The sequence below is a fragment of the Lutra lutra genome, chromosome 1, assembly GCF_902655055.1.
Source record: "Lutra lutra chromosome 1, mLutLut1.2, whole genome shotgun sequence".
In the NCBI taxonomy this organism is placed as follows: domain Eukaryota; kingdom Metazoa; phylum Chordata; class Mammalia; order Carnivora; family Mustelidae; genus Lutra; species Lutra lutra.
Window position 1 is genome coordinate 120476066 of NC_062278.1, and position 15650 is coordinate 120491715.

At 39.1% G+C, this 15650-nt stretch overlaps 1 protein-coding gene and 1 pseudogene across 1 annotated transcript in view; both read left to right on the forward strand.

Moving 5' to 3' along the window:
• Positions 1-15650, forward strand: part of OSBPL11 (oxysterol binding protein like 11) — a 99282-nt gene that overhangs the window by 22632 nt on the left and 61000 nt on the right. Inside the window, exon 3 of the mRNA XM_047734746.1 lies at positions 13788-13856. Coding sequence (XP_047590702.1) covers positions 13788-13856 — 69 coding nt within the window. The remainder of the gene's footprint in view (positions 1-13787; positions 13857-15650) is intronic.
• Positions 5314-5482, forward strand: LOC125089341 (uncharacterized; annotated as a pseudogene).

Here is a 15650-nt window from a genome sequence, read left to right on the forward strand (position 1 = left end):
TTTTTACAGACCATCAGCCTCTAGTATTAATCCCAATTGAATGTTAACAAGTTTAGAAGATTGGAATATACCCAATTTGTTGAGCAGGGTAGTTGCTGAAGGCCTGAAAAAGAAATTAACTTTTTCATAGCTTATTTTTAAGTGTATTAGTTTTTTGGGTTTTTTTGTTTTTTTTTTTTTAAAGATTTTATTTATTTATTTGACAGAGATCACAAGTAGACAGAGAGGCAGGCAGAGAGAGAGAGGGAAGCAGGCTCCCTGCCGAGCAGAGAGCCCGATGCGGGACTCGATCCCAGGACCCTGAGATCATGACCCGAGCCGAAGGCAGCGGCTTAACCCACTGAGCCACCCAGGCGCCCATAGTTTTTTGGACCATCATTTCTACTTCATAGAACACAAAATAGCAGTATGATATGATCAGACTCGAGTGTTCCTAATTGAACAACTAGATTTTATTCATATTAACAGGTACATTAAAAATCTCCTATAAAATGTCACACATCTTATTTTATTTTTTATTTTATTATTTTTAAAAAAGATTTTATTTATTTATTTGACAGAGAGAGAGACAGAGAGAGAGGGAATACAAGCAGGGGGAGTGGGAGAGGGTGAAGCAGGCTTCCCACTGAGCAGAGAGCCCAATGTGGAGCTCCATCCTAGGACCCTGGGATCATGACCTGAGCCAAAGCCAGACGCTTAATGACTGAGTCACCCAGGCACCGCTATTTTATTTTTTAAAGGATTTTTTTTTATTTTAGAGAGAGTGTGCATGAGCAGGGGGAAGGAGAGGAGGAGGAAAATTTTATCAAGCAGACTCCATGCTGAGCACGGAGCCCAACTTGGGGCTTGATCTCACAATATTATTGATCATGACCTGAGCTGAAACCAAGAATTGGACGCTTAACTAACTGACTGGGCCACCCAGGGGGCCCTTTTTAGTTTTAATTTAAATTTTGCTTAGTTAACATACAGTGCAGTATTGGTTTCTGGAGCAGAATTCAGTGATTCATCACTTACGTACAACACCCAGTGCTCATTACAGCCCATCTAGCTGATCACTCATCTGGCCCATCCCCCACCCACATCCCTCCATCAGCCCTCAGTTCTCGTTTGAGAGTCTCTTATGGTTTGTTTCCCTCTCCCTTTTTCCCCCCCTTCCTCTGTTCATCTGCTTTCCTTCTTAAATTCCATAGATGAGTGAGATCATTTGCTGTTTTTCTTCTCTGACTTACTTCACTTAGCATAATGTGCTCTAGCTCTGTCTGCATTGTTGCAAATGGCAAGATTTCATTCTTTTTGATGGCCAAGTAATATTTCATTGTGTATATATTACCAGTCTTTATCCATTCATCAGTCGATGGACATTTGGGCTCTCCCCATAGTTTGGCTATTATTGATAGTACTGCTGTAAACATAAGGGTGCTTGTTCCCCTTTGCTGTATTTTTGTATCCTTTGGGTAAATACCTGGTAGTGCAATTGCTGGATCATAGGGTAGTTCTATTTCCTTTACTTTTTGAGGAGCCTCCATACTGATGGCACCAGATTGCATTCCTACCAACAGTGCAAGCGGGTTCCCCTTTCTCCATATCCTCGCCAGCACCTGTTTTTTCTTTGTGTTGTTCATTTTAGCCATTCTGACAGGTGTAAGGTGGTATCTCATCATGATTTTGATTTATATTTCCCTGATGATAAGTGATGATGAGCATCTTTTCATGTGTGTAAGCCATCTGTTTGTCTTTGGAAAAGTGTTTAATCATGTTTTCTGTCCATTTCTTAACTGGATTATTTATTTTTTGGGTGTTGAGTTTGATAAATTCTTTCTGGATTTTGAATACTAACACTGTATCACATATGTCATTTACAAATACCTTTTCCCATTCTGTAGGTTGCACTTTTTTAGTTTTGTTGATTGTTTCCTTCACTGTGCAGAAGCTTTTTATCTCAAGTCCCAATAATTCATTTTTGCTTTTGTTTCCCCTCTGGCAATGTGTCTAATAGGTTGCTACGGCCAGTGTCGAAGAGGTTGCTGGCTGTGTTCTTTTCTAGGATTTTGATGGTTTCCTGTCTCACATTTAGGTCTTTTCATCCATTTTTTTTTTTTTTTTAAGATTTTATTTATTTATTTGACAGAGAGAAATCACAAGTAAGCAGAAAGGCAGGCAAAGAGAGAGGAGGAAGCAGGCTCCCTGCCGAGCAGAAAGCCCGATGTGGGGCTCGAATCCAGGACCTGGGATCATGACCTGAGCTGAAGGCAGCGGCTTAACCCACTGAGCCACCCAGGCGCCCCCTTTTCATCCATTTTGATTTTCTTTTTGTGTATGGTTTAAGAAAGTGGTCCAGTCTCATTCTTCTGCATGTCATTGTCCAGTCTTCCTAACAACGTTTATTGAAGAGACTGTCTTTTTTCCATTGGATATTTTTTCCTGCTTTGTCAAAGATTAGTTGACCATGTAGTTTGGGTCCATTTCTGGGTTCTCTCTTCTGTTCCATTGATTTTTGAGTCTGTTTTTGTGCCTGTACCATACTGTCTTAATGACTATAGCTTTGTAATGTAGCTTGAAATCTGGAATCATGATGCCTCCAGTTTTGTTTTTCAAAATTGCTTTGACTATTTGGGGTCTTTTATGGTTCCATACAAATTTTAGGATTGTTTGTTCTAGTTTTGTGAAAAATGCTGATGGCATCTTGATAGGGATTACATTAAATATGTAGCTTGCTTTGGGTAGTATAGACATTTTAACAATGTTCTTCCAATCCATGAACATGGAATGTTTTTCCATTTCTTTATTTCCTCTTCAATTTCTTTCATAAGTGTTCTGTAGTTTTGAGAGAACAGATCTTTTACTTCTTTTGTTATGTTTATTCCTAGGTATCTTACTATTTTTGGTGCAATTGCAAATGGGATTGATTCCTCAATTTCTTTTTCTGCTGCTTCTTTATTGAATTCTGCACATTGATTTTATATCCTGCAACTTTACTGAATTCATGTATTATTTCTAGCAACTTTTTGGTGGAGTCTTCTGGGTTTTCTACAGAGAGTATCATGTCATCTGCAAATACTGAAAGTTTGACTTCTTCCCTGCTGATTTGGGTTGTTTTTTTTTTTTTTTTGATGCCTTTTATATCTTTTTGTTGCCTGATGGCTGAGGCTAAGGCTACCAGTACTGTTCAGTAGTAATACTGAGAGTGGACACCCTTATCTTGTTCCTGACCACAGTGGAAAAGCTCTCAGTTTTTTCCCTGGGGATGGTATTTGCTTTGGGTCTTTTGTATATGGCCTTTTTTGATGTTGAGATGTGTTCCATCTGTCTCTACTTTGTTGAGGGTTTTTATCAAAGATGGATACTATGTTTTGTCAAATGCTTTTTCTTTATCGTCAGCATCATATGGTTCTTATCCTTTCTTTTATTAATGTGGCGTATCACATTGATTGATTTGCAAATACTGAACCACCCCTACAGTCCCAGAATAAATCCCACTTGATTGTGGTGAATAATTCTTTTTTTTTTTTTTAAGATTTTATTTATTTATTTGACAGAGAGAGATCACAAGTAGGCAGAGAGGCAGGCGGGGGCGGGGTGGGGGGGGAAGCAGGCTCCCCACTGAGCAGAGAGCCCGACATGGGACCTGAGCCGAAGGCAGAGGCATAACCCACTGAGCCACCCAGGCGCCCGTGGTGAATAATTCTTTAACATACTGTTGAATTTGATTTGCTAGTATTTTATTGAGAATTTTTGCATCCATGTTCATCAGGCCTAAACTTTCCTTTCTAGTGGGGTCTTTGGTTTTATAATCAAGGTAATGCTGACTTTGTAGAATGAGTTTGAAAGTTTTCCTTCCATTTCTATTTTTTGGAGCAGTTTGAGAGGAGTAGGTATTAACTCTTCTTTAAATGTCTGTTAACTCTTCTTTAAATGTCTGAGCCTGGGTGGCTCAGATGGTTAAACGTGTTCGACTCAGGTCATGATCTTAGGGTCTTGGGATGGAGCCCAGCATTGGGCTCCCTGCTCAGCAGGGAGTCTGCTTCTCCCTCTCCCTCTGCTAATCCTCCTGCTTGTGCTCTTGCTCTCTGGCAAATTAAAAAAAAAAAAAAAAAAAAGATTCCCCTGGGAAGCCATCTGGCCCAGGACTTTTGTTTGTTGGGAGATTTTTGATAACTGATTCAGTTTCTTTGCTGGTTATGTGTCTGTTCAAATTTTTCTATTCCTGTTTCAGTTTTGGTAGTTTGTCCATTTTTTTCTAGATAGCCCAGTTTATTGTCATACAGTGTTTTGTAGTATTCTCTTATAATTGTATTTCTGTGGTGTTGCTGGTGATCTCTCTCTTCTTTCCTTTGTGAATTTATCTATTTGGGTCCTTTCTCTTTTCTGTTTGATAAGTCTGGCTAGGGGTTTATTAGTTTTATTAATTCTTTCGAGGAATCAACAATTCGTTTTTTTGGTCTATAGTACTGTTTTTGTTGTTGTTTTATTTCTTTATCATTTATTTCGCTCTAATCTATATTTCCCTTCTGCTGGCTTTAGGTTTTATTTGCTCTTCTCTTTCTAGCTCTGTTAGGTGTAAGGTAAGGTGTATTTGAGACTTTTCTTGCTTCTTGAAGTAGGCCTGTATTGCAATATAATTCCTTCTTAAAACTGCCTTTGCTGCATCCCAAGGGTTTTGGACTGCTGTGTTTTCATTTTCATTTTTGCTTCCATGTATTTCTTTAAATTTCTTTGATTTACTGGTTAACCCAGTCCTTCTTTAATAAGATGTTCTTTTTTTTGTTGTTTATTTTTTGTTTGTCAGAGAGAAATAGAAAGAGCACAAGTGGAGTGTCAGGCAAAGGGAGAAGCAGGCTCCCTGCTGAGCAAGGAGCCTGATGTAGTACTCAATCCCAGGACCCAGGGATCATGACCCGAGCTGAAGGCAGATGCTTAACCAACTGAGCCACCCAGGGATCCCTTAGTAAGGTGTTCTTTAATTTCCATGTATTTGAAGTCTTTCCAAATTTTTTCTTGTGGTTGATTTCAAGTTTCATAGTGTTTTGGTCTGAAAATATGCATGGTATGATCTCAATCTTTTTGTACCTTTGAAGGCTGATTTGTGACCCATTATGTGATCTCTTCTGGAGAATGTTCCGTGTGCACTCGAAAAGAATATTATATATCCTGCTGCTTTAGGATGAAAAGTTCTGAATATATCTGTTAAGTCCATCTAGTCCAGTATGTCATTCAAAGTCATTGTTTCCTTGTTGATTTTCTGCTTAGATGATCTATCCATTGCTGTGTGTGGGGGGATGTTAAAGTCCCTTACATTATTGTATTGTTATCATCGCTTCTCGGCCTTTTGGCTAAGATCAAGTGCATTATTGTATTGTTATCAAGTAGTTTCTTTATTTAAAAAAAAATTTTTTTTAAAGATTTTATTTATTTATTTGACACAGAGAGAGAGAAATCACATAAGTAAGCAGGCAGAGAGAGAGGGGGAAGCAGGCTCCCCACTAAGCAGAGAGCTTGATGTGGGGCTCAGTCCCAGGACCCTAAAATCATGACCTGAGCTGAAGGCAGAGGCTTAACCCACTGAGCCACCCAGGCACCCCACAATGAGTTTCTTCATTATTAATTTATATATTTGGGTGCTTCCAGGTTGGGGGCATAAATATTTACAATTATTAGATCTTCTTGAATGATAGACCCCTTAATTATGATATAATGACCTTCTTCATCTCTTGTTACTTCTTCATCTCTTATTACTCTTTTTTTTTTTTAAGATTTTATTTATTTATTTGACAGATCACAGGCAGGCAGAGAGAGAGGAGGAAGCAGGCTCCCTGCTGAGCAGAGAGCAGGATGCAGGGTTCCATCCCAGGACTCTGAGACCATGACCTGAGCCGAAGGCAGCGGCTTACCCCACTGAGCCACCCAGGCGCCCCTCTTATTACTCTTTTTTAAAATCTAGTTTGTCGGGGGCATGGGTGGCTCAGTTGTGGGGCATCTGCCTTCAGCTCAGGTCATGATCCCTGGGATTGAGCCCCGTATCGGAATTTCTGCTCAGTGGGGAAACTGCTTCTTCCTCTCTAGCTCCCCTGTGCTTGTGTTCCCTCTCTCACTATCTCTCTCTGTTATAAATAAATAAAATTTTTTTAAAAAAGAAAGCTATAGAAAAAATAAAATAAAATCTAGTTTCTCTGATATTAAGTATGGCTACCCCAGCTTTCTTTTGATGTACATTAGCATGATAGATGGTTCTCCATCCCCTCACTTTCTTCCTTTTTCTTTTTTAAGATTTTATTTACTTATTTGATACAGAGAGCAGAGAGAGAGCACATGACCAGTGTGGGGGTGGGGGCAAAAGGAAAGGGAGAAGCAGACTCCCCACTGAGCAGGGAGCCTGGCAAGGAGCTTTGACCTGAGCCAAAGGCAGACCTTTAACTGACTGAGCCCCCCAAGATGCCCTTCTACCTTTCAGTCTGAAGGTATCTTTAGGTTTAAAATGAGTCTCTTATGGGCAGCATATAGATGGATCTTTTTTAAAAATCCATTCTGATAACCCCTATGTCTTTTGATTTGAGCATTTAGTCCATTTACATTGAGAGTAATTATTGAAAGATACACATTTAGTGTCATTGTATTACCTGTAGAGTTGGTGTTTCTGGTGATGTTCTCTGGTCATTTCTAGTTTTTATTGCTTTTGGTCCCTTTCCTCCCCACTCAAAGAGTCCCCCTTAATATTTCTTGAACGGCTAGTTTAGTGGTAATGAGCTCCTTTAGTTTTTGTCTGGGAAAGTCCTTGTCCCTATCCCTTCTATTCTGAATGACAGCCCTGTTGGATAAAGAATTCTTGGCTGCATGCTTTTCCCCATTTAGCCTGTTGAATATTTCCTGCCACTATTTCTGGCCTGTCACATTTCTGTGAAGATATGCTGCAAACCTTACCTGTCTTCCCTTTTAGGTTAAGGACTTTTTTATCCCTTGCTGTTTTCAGGACTCTTTCCTTGTCTGTGTATTTTGTGAGTTTGACTATGATATGCCTTGGTGATGGTCAGCTTTTGTTGAATTTAATGGGCATTCTCTCTGTTTCTTGGGTTTCGATGTTTGTGTCCTTCCCCAGGTTAGAGAAATTTTCAACTGTAATTCGTTGAAATATACCTTCCACCCCTTTTTTTCTCTCTTCATCTTCTGAAACTCCTGTGGTACAAATATTTTTACATTTTCATAAGTCACCGAGATCCCTAGGTCTACCTCTGTGGTCCATTACCTTTCTTTCCCTCTTTTCAGCGTCATTATTTTCCATAATTTTATCTTCTCTATCACTGATTTGCTCCTCTGCTTCATCCATCCTCATTTTTGTAGCCTCCATGCATCTCAGTTACAGTATTTTAAATTTTGGCCTAACCAGATTTTAGTTCTTTTATTTCTGGAGTAAGGGATTCTCTAGTGTCTTCTATGATTTTTTCAGGCCCAGCTAGTATCTGTATAATTGTTTTAAATTCTGGTTCAGACATCTTACTTAGATCTACATTGATTAAATCTCCGGTCATCAGTTCTTCCTGTTGTTTCTTTTGAGGTTTATTCCTCTGTCTTGTCATTTGGGAGAGAGAAAAAGAGGAAAATAAAACAAAATTTAAATTTAAAAATCGAGGAAAAAGGAAAAAATACATAAAGGAAGCTAGATCCTAGGTATATTTTGGTCTACTTGTTATGAAAAGCTCGATTGACAATAAAAGATAGGAGTACCTGAGTTGCTCAGTCAGTTGAATGACCAACTTTTTTTTTTTTTTTTGAAAGATTTAATTTATTTATTTGACAGACCGCAAGTAGGCAGAGAAGCAGGCAGAGAGAGAGGGGGAAGCAGGCTTCCCACTGAGCAGAGAGCCCAACTCGGGGCTTGGTCCCAGGACCTTGAGATCAAGGTCCTGGGATGGAGTCCCCTGCGTTGGGCTCTGTTCTCAGCAGGGAGTCTGCTTGAGGATTCTCTTTCCCTCCCCCTCTGCCCCTTCCCTGCTCATGCTCTCTCTTTCTCTCTCAAATAAATACATCTTAATTCTTTTTTTTTTTTTTTAATTCTATAAGGAATCACAAGTTGACATTTTCTCATTTCCGAGGTACGTAGAAATGGCACATAAATTTCCAGGTGCAGTTCAGTTTCGTTCACAGGCCATAGCATGCGCTACAGGAATATTTTTCTAGTGAAATGTCACAATTTCATTATTCTTGTACTTTGGTACCGTTCCTTGGAGTTACTCCACAAAGAGCGGCAGTTCACTGGGGAACCATGTAAAATATGGAATGCTTCATGAATTTGCATGTCATCCTTAGTATATATGCTGCTGAAGCGAGCACAAATAAATACGTCTTTTAAAAAAAAGAAAAATGGTAGATGGGGTGTCTGGGTGGCTCAGTGGGTTAAAGCCTTTGCCTTCAGCTGAGGTCATGATCCCAGGATCCTGGGATTGCGCCTCACATCTGGGCTCTCTGCTCAGTGGGGAGCCTGCTTCCTCCTCTCTCCCTGCCTGCCTCTCTGCCTACTTGTGATCTCTGTCAAATAAATAAATAAAATCTTTTAAAAAAGAAAGAAAGATGGTAGAAAGAAAGAGAGAAAAATGGTAGAAAGAAAAAAGTAAAAATTAAGAAATATATATATAAAATAGTAAAATTAAAACTTTAAAAATTGCTTTCTGTATCCAAAAAATAAAACAAAAACAAAGTAAAATAATAAATAAAACCCAAAGGATGCTGGATCTTGTTTTCATTAGCAGTGAAGCTTTGCAGCACTCTGTGATCAGTAGACTTGGTGTGTGAGGGGGTTTGTGCTGGTTTTCTGGTGGAGGGGCCTGCTGCTCTGATTCTAAGGTGGAACTGCCCTAGTGGGGATGCTCCTGCAGAGAGGAGTGGGGCTTGATGTAGTGGCTCGGTTCTGCACTTGGTGGCGCTGTTCAGCTTCCTGAGGTGGATTAAGCTGGCTTTGACCTGTTCTCTCCAGAGTGGGAAATGTGTGCCTCCCTTCTTCAGTAAGCCAGATGCCCAAACATTGACCCTGTCTATGTTACTGGTTTCTGTCACATCCCTGCCTTCACCCTGCCTGTGCCCTAGCTGTCCTGCCAAACGTGAGCACTCCTTTGTTTTATCTCAAGTGTAGGTGTGTTTCAAAATTCCACACTTCAGAGACCTCTGGGGGAGGTCGCCCTGCCTTGTGGCCAGTGGCAGCTTGTCGCAGGAGACAGCTGCACTATCTCTCAGCAGTTTGGCGTTTGTGGTAGATCACAGCACACGGCTCATGCCAGGGTTTGAAGCCCTCACTTGGAGTTTTTGTTCCGGTACTGGTGAGTGGGACAGTTTGACGGCGCCTGCAAGGCCCTTTGCCCACAGAGAGGCCATGTCACCTCTACCAAATGCACTCCAAGCAGGGGCACCACTTCTCCCTGTGTGACCCTGAGGATCCTCAGGCTGCCTGGTGCTGCGGCTCAGCTCTGCTCTCCCATTGGAGAACCGCTTAGTTCCCCAGGTGCAAACCTGGCAAGGTCTCAGTCTTCAGAAACTTTGAAATCTGTACTTCACTGTGTAGAAAACTGGCAGTATTGTAACCCTCTCCTTTCTCCCCATCCATGATTTTGGGGAATAGTTCTCTTGTGCAGTGCCCTGCATATGTTTTCACTCTTTTTTTTTTTTTTTCTTTTTTCTTTCTTTTCTTGTGCTTTCTCTCTTCCTCCTTTCTGGATGCCCCCTCCACTGTCAGGGCGCCCTCCCCTGGGCAGTGCCCATAGCTCTTTTCTCCCACTGACTGCAGCTCCTACATTCCACTTGTCGTTTTTCTGGTTTGTAGATGTGCACCTTTGTTCTATAAGACTTCCAGTCGATTTCTTGGGTATTCATAGTGATTTTGTATTTATCCAGCTGTGTTCAAGGGAGGGGGTAAGCTTAGGGTCGCCCTATTCCGCAGCTGTCTTACCTCTCCAAAATTCACACATTTTAAATGGGAGCAGAACATAAGGGAGGTACTACATGAGGAGTCTGTTACAAGGACAGAAAAGGAGAAAAGGAAAAGTGAACAAAAGGCGTTCACTCACAAAGCTGTTTATACTGACCACCAGATGGCGCAGTTGTTCCATATCTGCTGCTTGCACAGCTGGAAGGACGAGAAGCAACAGTGCCATCCAGCTGTTTTGAAGCACAGGATGTTCTTAAGTTGACTCTTTGTAGCCTCAGATGTCTATTTCATGAAGTGAAAGCAGGCTGGCATGTTATACTTAATTGCACATTTGAGTATCATAGCCATATCAATATTGCCTTTGTCGCTTTTGTGAGAAAGTGAACTCTTTGGATACAAGCATGGACAAAATACTAACATTTAAAAATTGAACATAAAACATTACTGTACTGAGAAGTACAAGGATATACTTTGATTTTATTTTGGGAATGATTCTACTGGAATTGTATCATTAAAAATTCATTGGTAGGGGCGCCTGGGTGGCTCAGTGGATTGAAGCCTCTGCCTTCAGCTCAGGTCATGATCCCAGGGTCCTGGGATCGAGCTCCGAATCAGGCTCTCTGCTCAGCAGAGAGCAGGCTTCTGCCTGCCTCTCTGCCTACTTGTGATCTGTCTGTCAAATAAATAAATAATAATAATCTTTTTAAAAAATTCATTGGTAGCTATTAAATGACTGATACAAATAACTTAAATGTGACCAAGATGGGGATTAGCTTTAGTAATATGAGAGACTGGACAAAAGTTATGGAGATGAGGCATTCTCTTCAGTTACTTAGAAATGAAATTTTTACTTGTTTTTTTTTTCAGTTGTAAATATATACTGAGGTTTTCAGAAAGATTCTTTCCACAGTTCACATATGCATTTAAAGAATATAATTGTCTTAGAACCAGAGCAATTGAACTATAATTGAATTGTAATGTTTTTATTCTGTGCTAATAGTCATAGTATAGTTATGAAGCCTTGGTGTAGAGAAACTAGATTATAAGGGCTTGGAAAACCAAAAATGGTGAATTATGGACTATTTTGATACTTTGAAGAAATATTTAATCTAGGTTATGTGGCACCTTGGGCTTTTTGTGGATGGATGCATCATATGTATAAATAAATTAGTAAATATTCAGATTATGAAAATATAGGTTAGAATGAACAAATAAGTTTTTTCCTAATTTATAATTGACATACAACATTCTATTAGTTTCTGGTACACAGCTTAATTTGGTACACATTGATTTGTATACATTGTGAAATGATGACCACAGTGTCTAGTAAACATCTCTCACCATATATATTATACTTTTTTTTCTTGTGTTGAGAACTTTTTTTTTTTTTTTTAAAGATTTTATTTATTTATTTGTCAGAGAGAGAGAGAGAGAGAACACAAGCAGGGGGAGCAGCAGGCAGAGGCAGAGAGAGAAGCAGGCTCCCTGCTGAGCAAGGAGCCCGATGCGGGACTCGATCCTAGGACCCTGGGATCATGACCTGAGCCGAAGGCAGCGGCTTAACCAACTGAGCCACCCAGGCGTCCCTTGTGTTGAGAACTTTTAAGATTTCTCTTAGCAACTTGCAAATATGCAATATAGTATTTTTAATATACTCAATGTGCTGGATATTACATCTCCAAGACTTAATTATTTTATAACTGGAAGTTTGTATCTTTTGACCACTTTCATCCATGTTACTTATTACTCCATGCCTGGCAACTATCAGTTTATTCTCTGTATTTATGAGTTCTTTTTTAAAAATTATTTTTGGGGTGCCTGGCTCGCTCAGGCAATGGAGCAAGCCACTCTTGATCTCAGGGTTGTGAGTTCAAGCCCCATATTTTGTGTAGAGATAACTTAAAAATTTAAAAAATTCTTTTAAGAGGTATTATTTTTTTTAGAGTCCACATATAAGTGAAGGAATAAGGTTTTTTTTTTTTTTTTAAAGATTTTATTTATTTATTTGACAGACAGAGATCACAAGTAGACAGAGAGGCAGGCAGAGAGAGAGAGAGGGAAGCAGGCTCCCTGCTGAGCAGAGAGCCCGATGCGGGACTCGATCCCAGGACCCTGAGATCATGACCTGAGCTGAAGGCAGCGGCTTAACCCACTGAGCCACCCAGGCGCCCCGAAGGAATAAGTTTTGAAGGCAAATACAGTTGAGGTAACCTGAGCTTCCCTAAAGAAGAAACAGAGGAAGAACTCTGGGAAGTTATTTTTGGGCAAAATCCATGAACATTGGGATTCCTGTGACCTCAAAGAGTTGTTTAAGACTGAAGCTTGGGAAAGATGTGGGAGCCAGACGAGAAAAATATCTTCATGCTTTTTTAAGTACCAGTGGAACTGAAAGAAAAGCTTTACTGTGACCTGGGCTGCAATTAGAGGAACTCTAGCAAAAACACAAGGGCTTGGGTTTCCAGAGAATCCTTTCTTCTAGATATGGGCTCTAGAAAGTATTGAAATGAGAATTCAGCTGATAATGTCAGTTTTAACATGACATAACATATAACAACCTTTGTCTTCTTGAGATTTAGTGACCTTTTGAAACCCAAAGGACTTGATGAGCTTCACTTAATAGACAGTATTGCTTGCTAGCCTTAGAATGGAAGAAAAATATAGGGAAAAAAAAGCATAGTCATGGGCTCAATTCTTTATTTGTGGATTTGATCTTTATTTTCAAACCCTTTGAAGAAATGAGATTAGGAAGACACTCCACATTGAGTTTATTCTTAAGGTATCCCCCTACTCCCCAGTAGTAGCACTAGAATGTTATATTTGGTCATTTCATTTTCTTGAGAAAGTCTTTATCTTCAGCCCTTTTTATTTGTCATTGGGATCAATTTAAATCTGTTTTGAACTTTGTTCTGTTAGTTGTGTCAGCTAGCTCTTCCTTGGTTTACCTTTAATGTATCCATGTTTTAAAGGTTGCCAGTTGCCTCACACTTCCAGTTTCCGTTACGCTGGTTAGCTGAAATTTTACCATGTATCTCTGTGATTAGGGATAGTAAAGAAAATTAATGATGAATATCCATTGCATTTTATAGTGTTAAATTAAATCTTTAGGTGAGTTTTAAAGGAATTCCAGTGTAAGCCATGAAATAAAAAATGAATGTATCAACAAGATATGTCAATGTAGGTCTCCTTTACTTTTCATAAGTATAAGGGACCTTAAATGTTGGAAAAGAAATATCAATGAGATATTGCATTTTTAAGAACCACTATAGCAGAATATATGTGTAATAAGTGAAAAAATGGGGCAGGAAATAAACAAACTCAATTGTAATAAGGCCTTTATTAAAATCTTTCCATTGACAAAACTTACAGAGAATATTTTGCCTCATACCTGTCTGAAGTGGAATGGGAGTGAGGTGTCACAGTCTGATCGTTTTGGAAGCCCAAGGAATCAGAGACAACAGATTGGCCTCTTATATGTCCTACCAGAATTTGGAGCCACTATTCAATTTAGAGACCTTCTTTGGCTTTCTACAACCATAAAACCATTTTATTTCTTTAGTAGTGAATTGTTATAAAATATTTTTATTTATAATTATATATTTATAGTATATTTTATATTTATATAATGATTTCCTATTTGAAATATTATATAATAACTTATGGGAGATTATATTTGTTTTGAAGAAATCTAGTAAAATAAAGACCTATGGATATCAAATTTGGTAGATTAAATACCTTTTGTTAATCTGTAAATCTTCTGAAGAAAGTTTGAGGCATTCGTAAAACACATATATATACAGCTGTTTTTAAAGCTGTTCAGTTAACTTCCTGATATTTCTAATTTTTATTGACTTCGGTGCATTCTGATCTTTTGAAACAGTGATCACATGGAAAATGTATATGGCTACTTAATGAAGTACACCAACCTTGTCACTGGGTGGCAGTACCGGTAAGTGATTATTCTGTGTCACATCCCTCTCCTAAGAGACCAGAAATGGGGCTGATAATTTTATATTCTGATATTATTTCTGTACAGACATGGATGGGAAACCTTTTAGAGAAGGATTTATGGTTATTTGTCTGATAAGTTCTCCTTTGTAGAGGCTGAGAGGAGTTGACATCTGTCCAGATGGCACCCTCCAAATGCCCCAGAAGTTAATATTTTCTTTAATCGAAGAATAATTGACATGTAGTATTGTATTAGTTTCGGGTGTACAACATAGTGACTTAATATTTATGTATATCACTTCAGTAAGTCTAGTTGCCGTCTGTCACCATACCAAATTACTTTAATATTATTGATTGTATTCCCTATACCAGACGTTGTATCCTTTTGTCTTATTTTATACCTGGAAGATTGTACCTCTTAATCCTCTTTACCTATATTGTTTATCCTCCCATCCCTTCTCTCCTCTGACAATGACCAGTTTGTTCTCTATATCAATACATCTTTCCGTTGTTTTTTTTTTTTTTTTTAAGATTTTATTTATTTGACAGACAGAGATCACAAGCAGGCAGAGAGGCAGGCAGAGAGAGAGGAAGGGAAGCAGGCTCCCTGCCGAGCAGAGAGCCCGATGTGGGACTCGATCCCAGGACCCCGAGATCACGACCCGAGCCGAAGGCAGCGGCTTAACCCACTGAGCCACCCAGGCACCCCGTTTTGTTTGTTGGTTTTGTTTTTTAGATTCCACACATAAATGAAGTCATTCATTATTTGTTTTTCTGTCTGACTTATTTCAGCTAACATAATACCCTCTAGTTCATCCAGGAAGTCATCAATGGCAAGATTCTTTCTTTTTTATAGTATACCATTTGCGCGTGTGTGTGTGTATCTATATTTACACCACATCCTCTTTTTCCATCTGTCAAAGACATTTAACTACTGATAATACAGTTATGTTGATTTTTTTTTTTTAAAGATTTTATTTATTTATTTGGCAGACAGAGATCACAAGTAGGCAGAGAGGCAGGCAGAGAGAGAGGAGGAAGCAGGCTCCCTGCTGAGCAGAGAACCCGATTCGGGGCTCGATCCCAGGACCCTGGGATCATGACCTGAGCCGAAGGCAGAGGCTTCAACCCACTGAGCCACCCAGGCGCCCCCAGTTATGTTGATTAAATAGACTTTAGATAAATATTTTAAAAACTTGGAAAAAAAAAGATGACATTTAAGTTGCTTCCATATCTTGGCTATCATAAATGCTGTAATGACCATAGAGTGATGTGTCTTTACAATTTAGTGTTTTCATTTTTTTTTTTTTTCAGATAAATAGAAGTGGAATTGTTGGATCATATGGTAGTTCTTTTTTTTTTTCTTTCTTTCTAATTTTATTTAATTTTAATTTTTTTTTTTTTTTCTATTTTACCCACCTCCATACCTACCTCCCCTCTGGTAACTATCAGTTGGTTCTCTGTAGTTAAGAGTCAGTCTCTCTCTCTCTCTCTCTTTTGTTTTGTTTTATTTGAATGAAACCATATGGTATTTGTCTTTCTCTGACTGACTTAACTTCATTTAGCATTATACTCTCTAGTTCCATCCATGTTGTTGCTAATGGCAAGATTTCATTCTTATTGATGGCCGTAATACTCCTGTGTGTGTGTGTTGTGTGTGTGTGAGTACACCACATCTTCTTTATCCATTCATCTGTTGATGGACACTTGGGCTGCTGCCATAATTTGGCTATTGTAAATAATGCTGCAATAAACATAGGGGTGCATGTATCCTTTTGCATTGTTGTTTTGTATT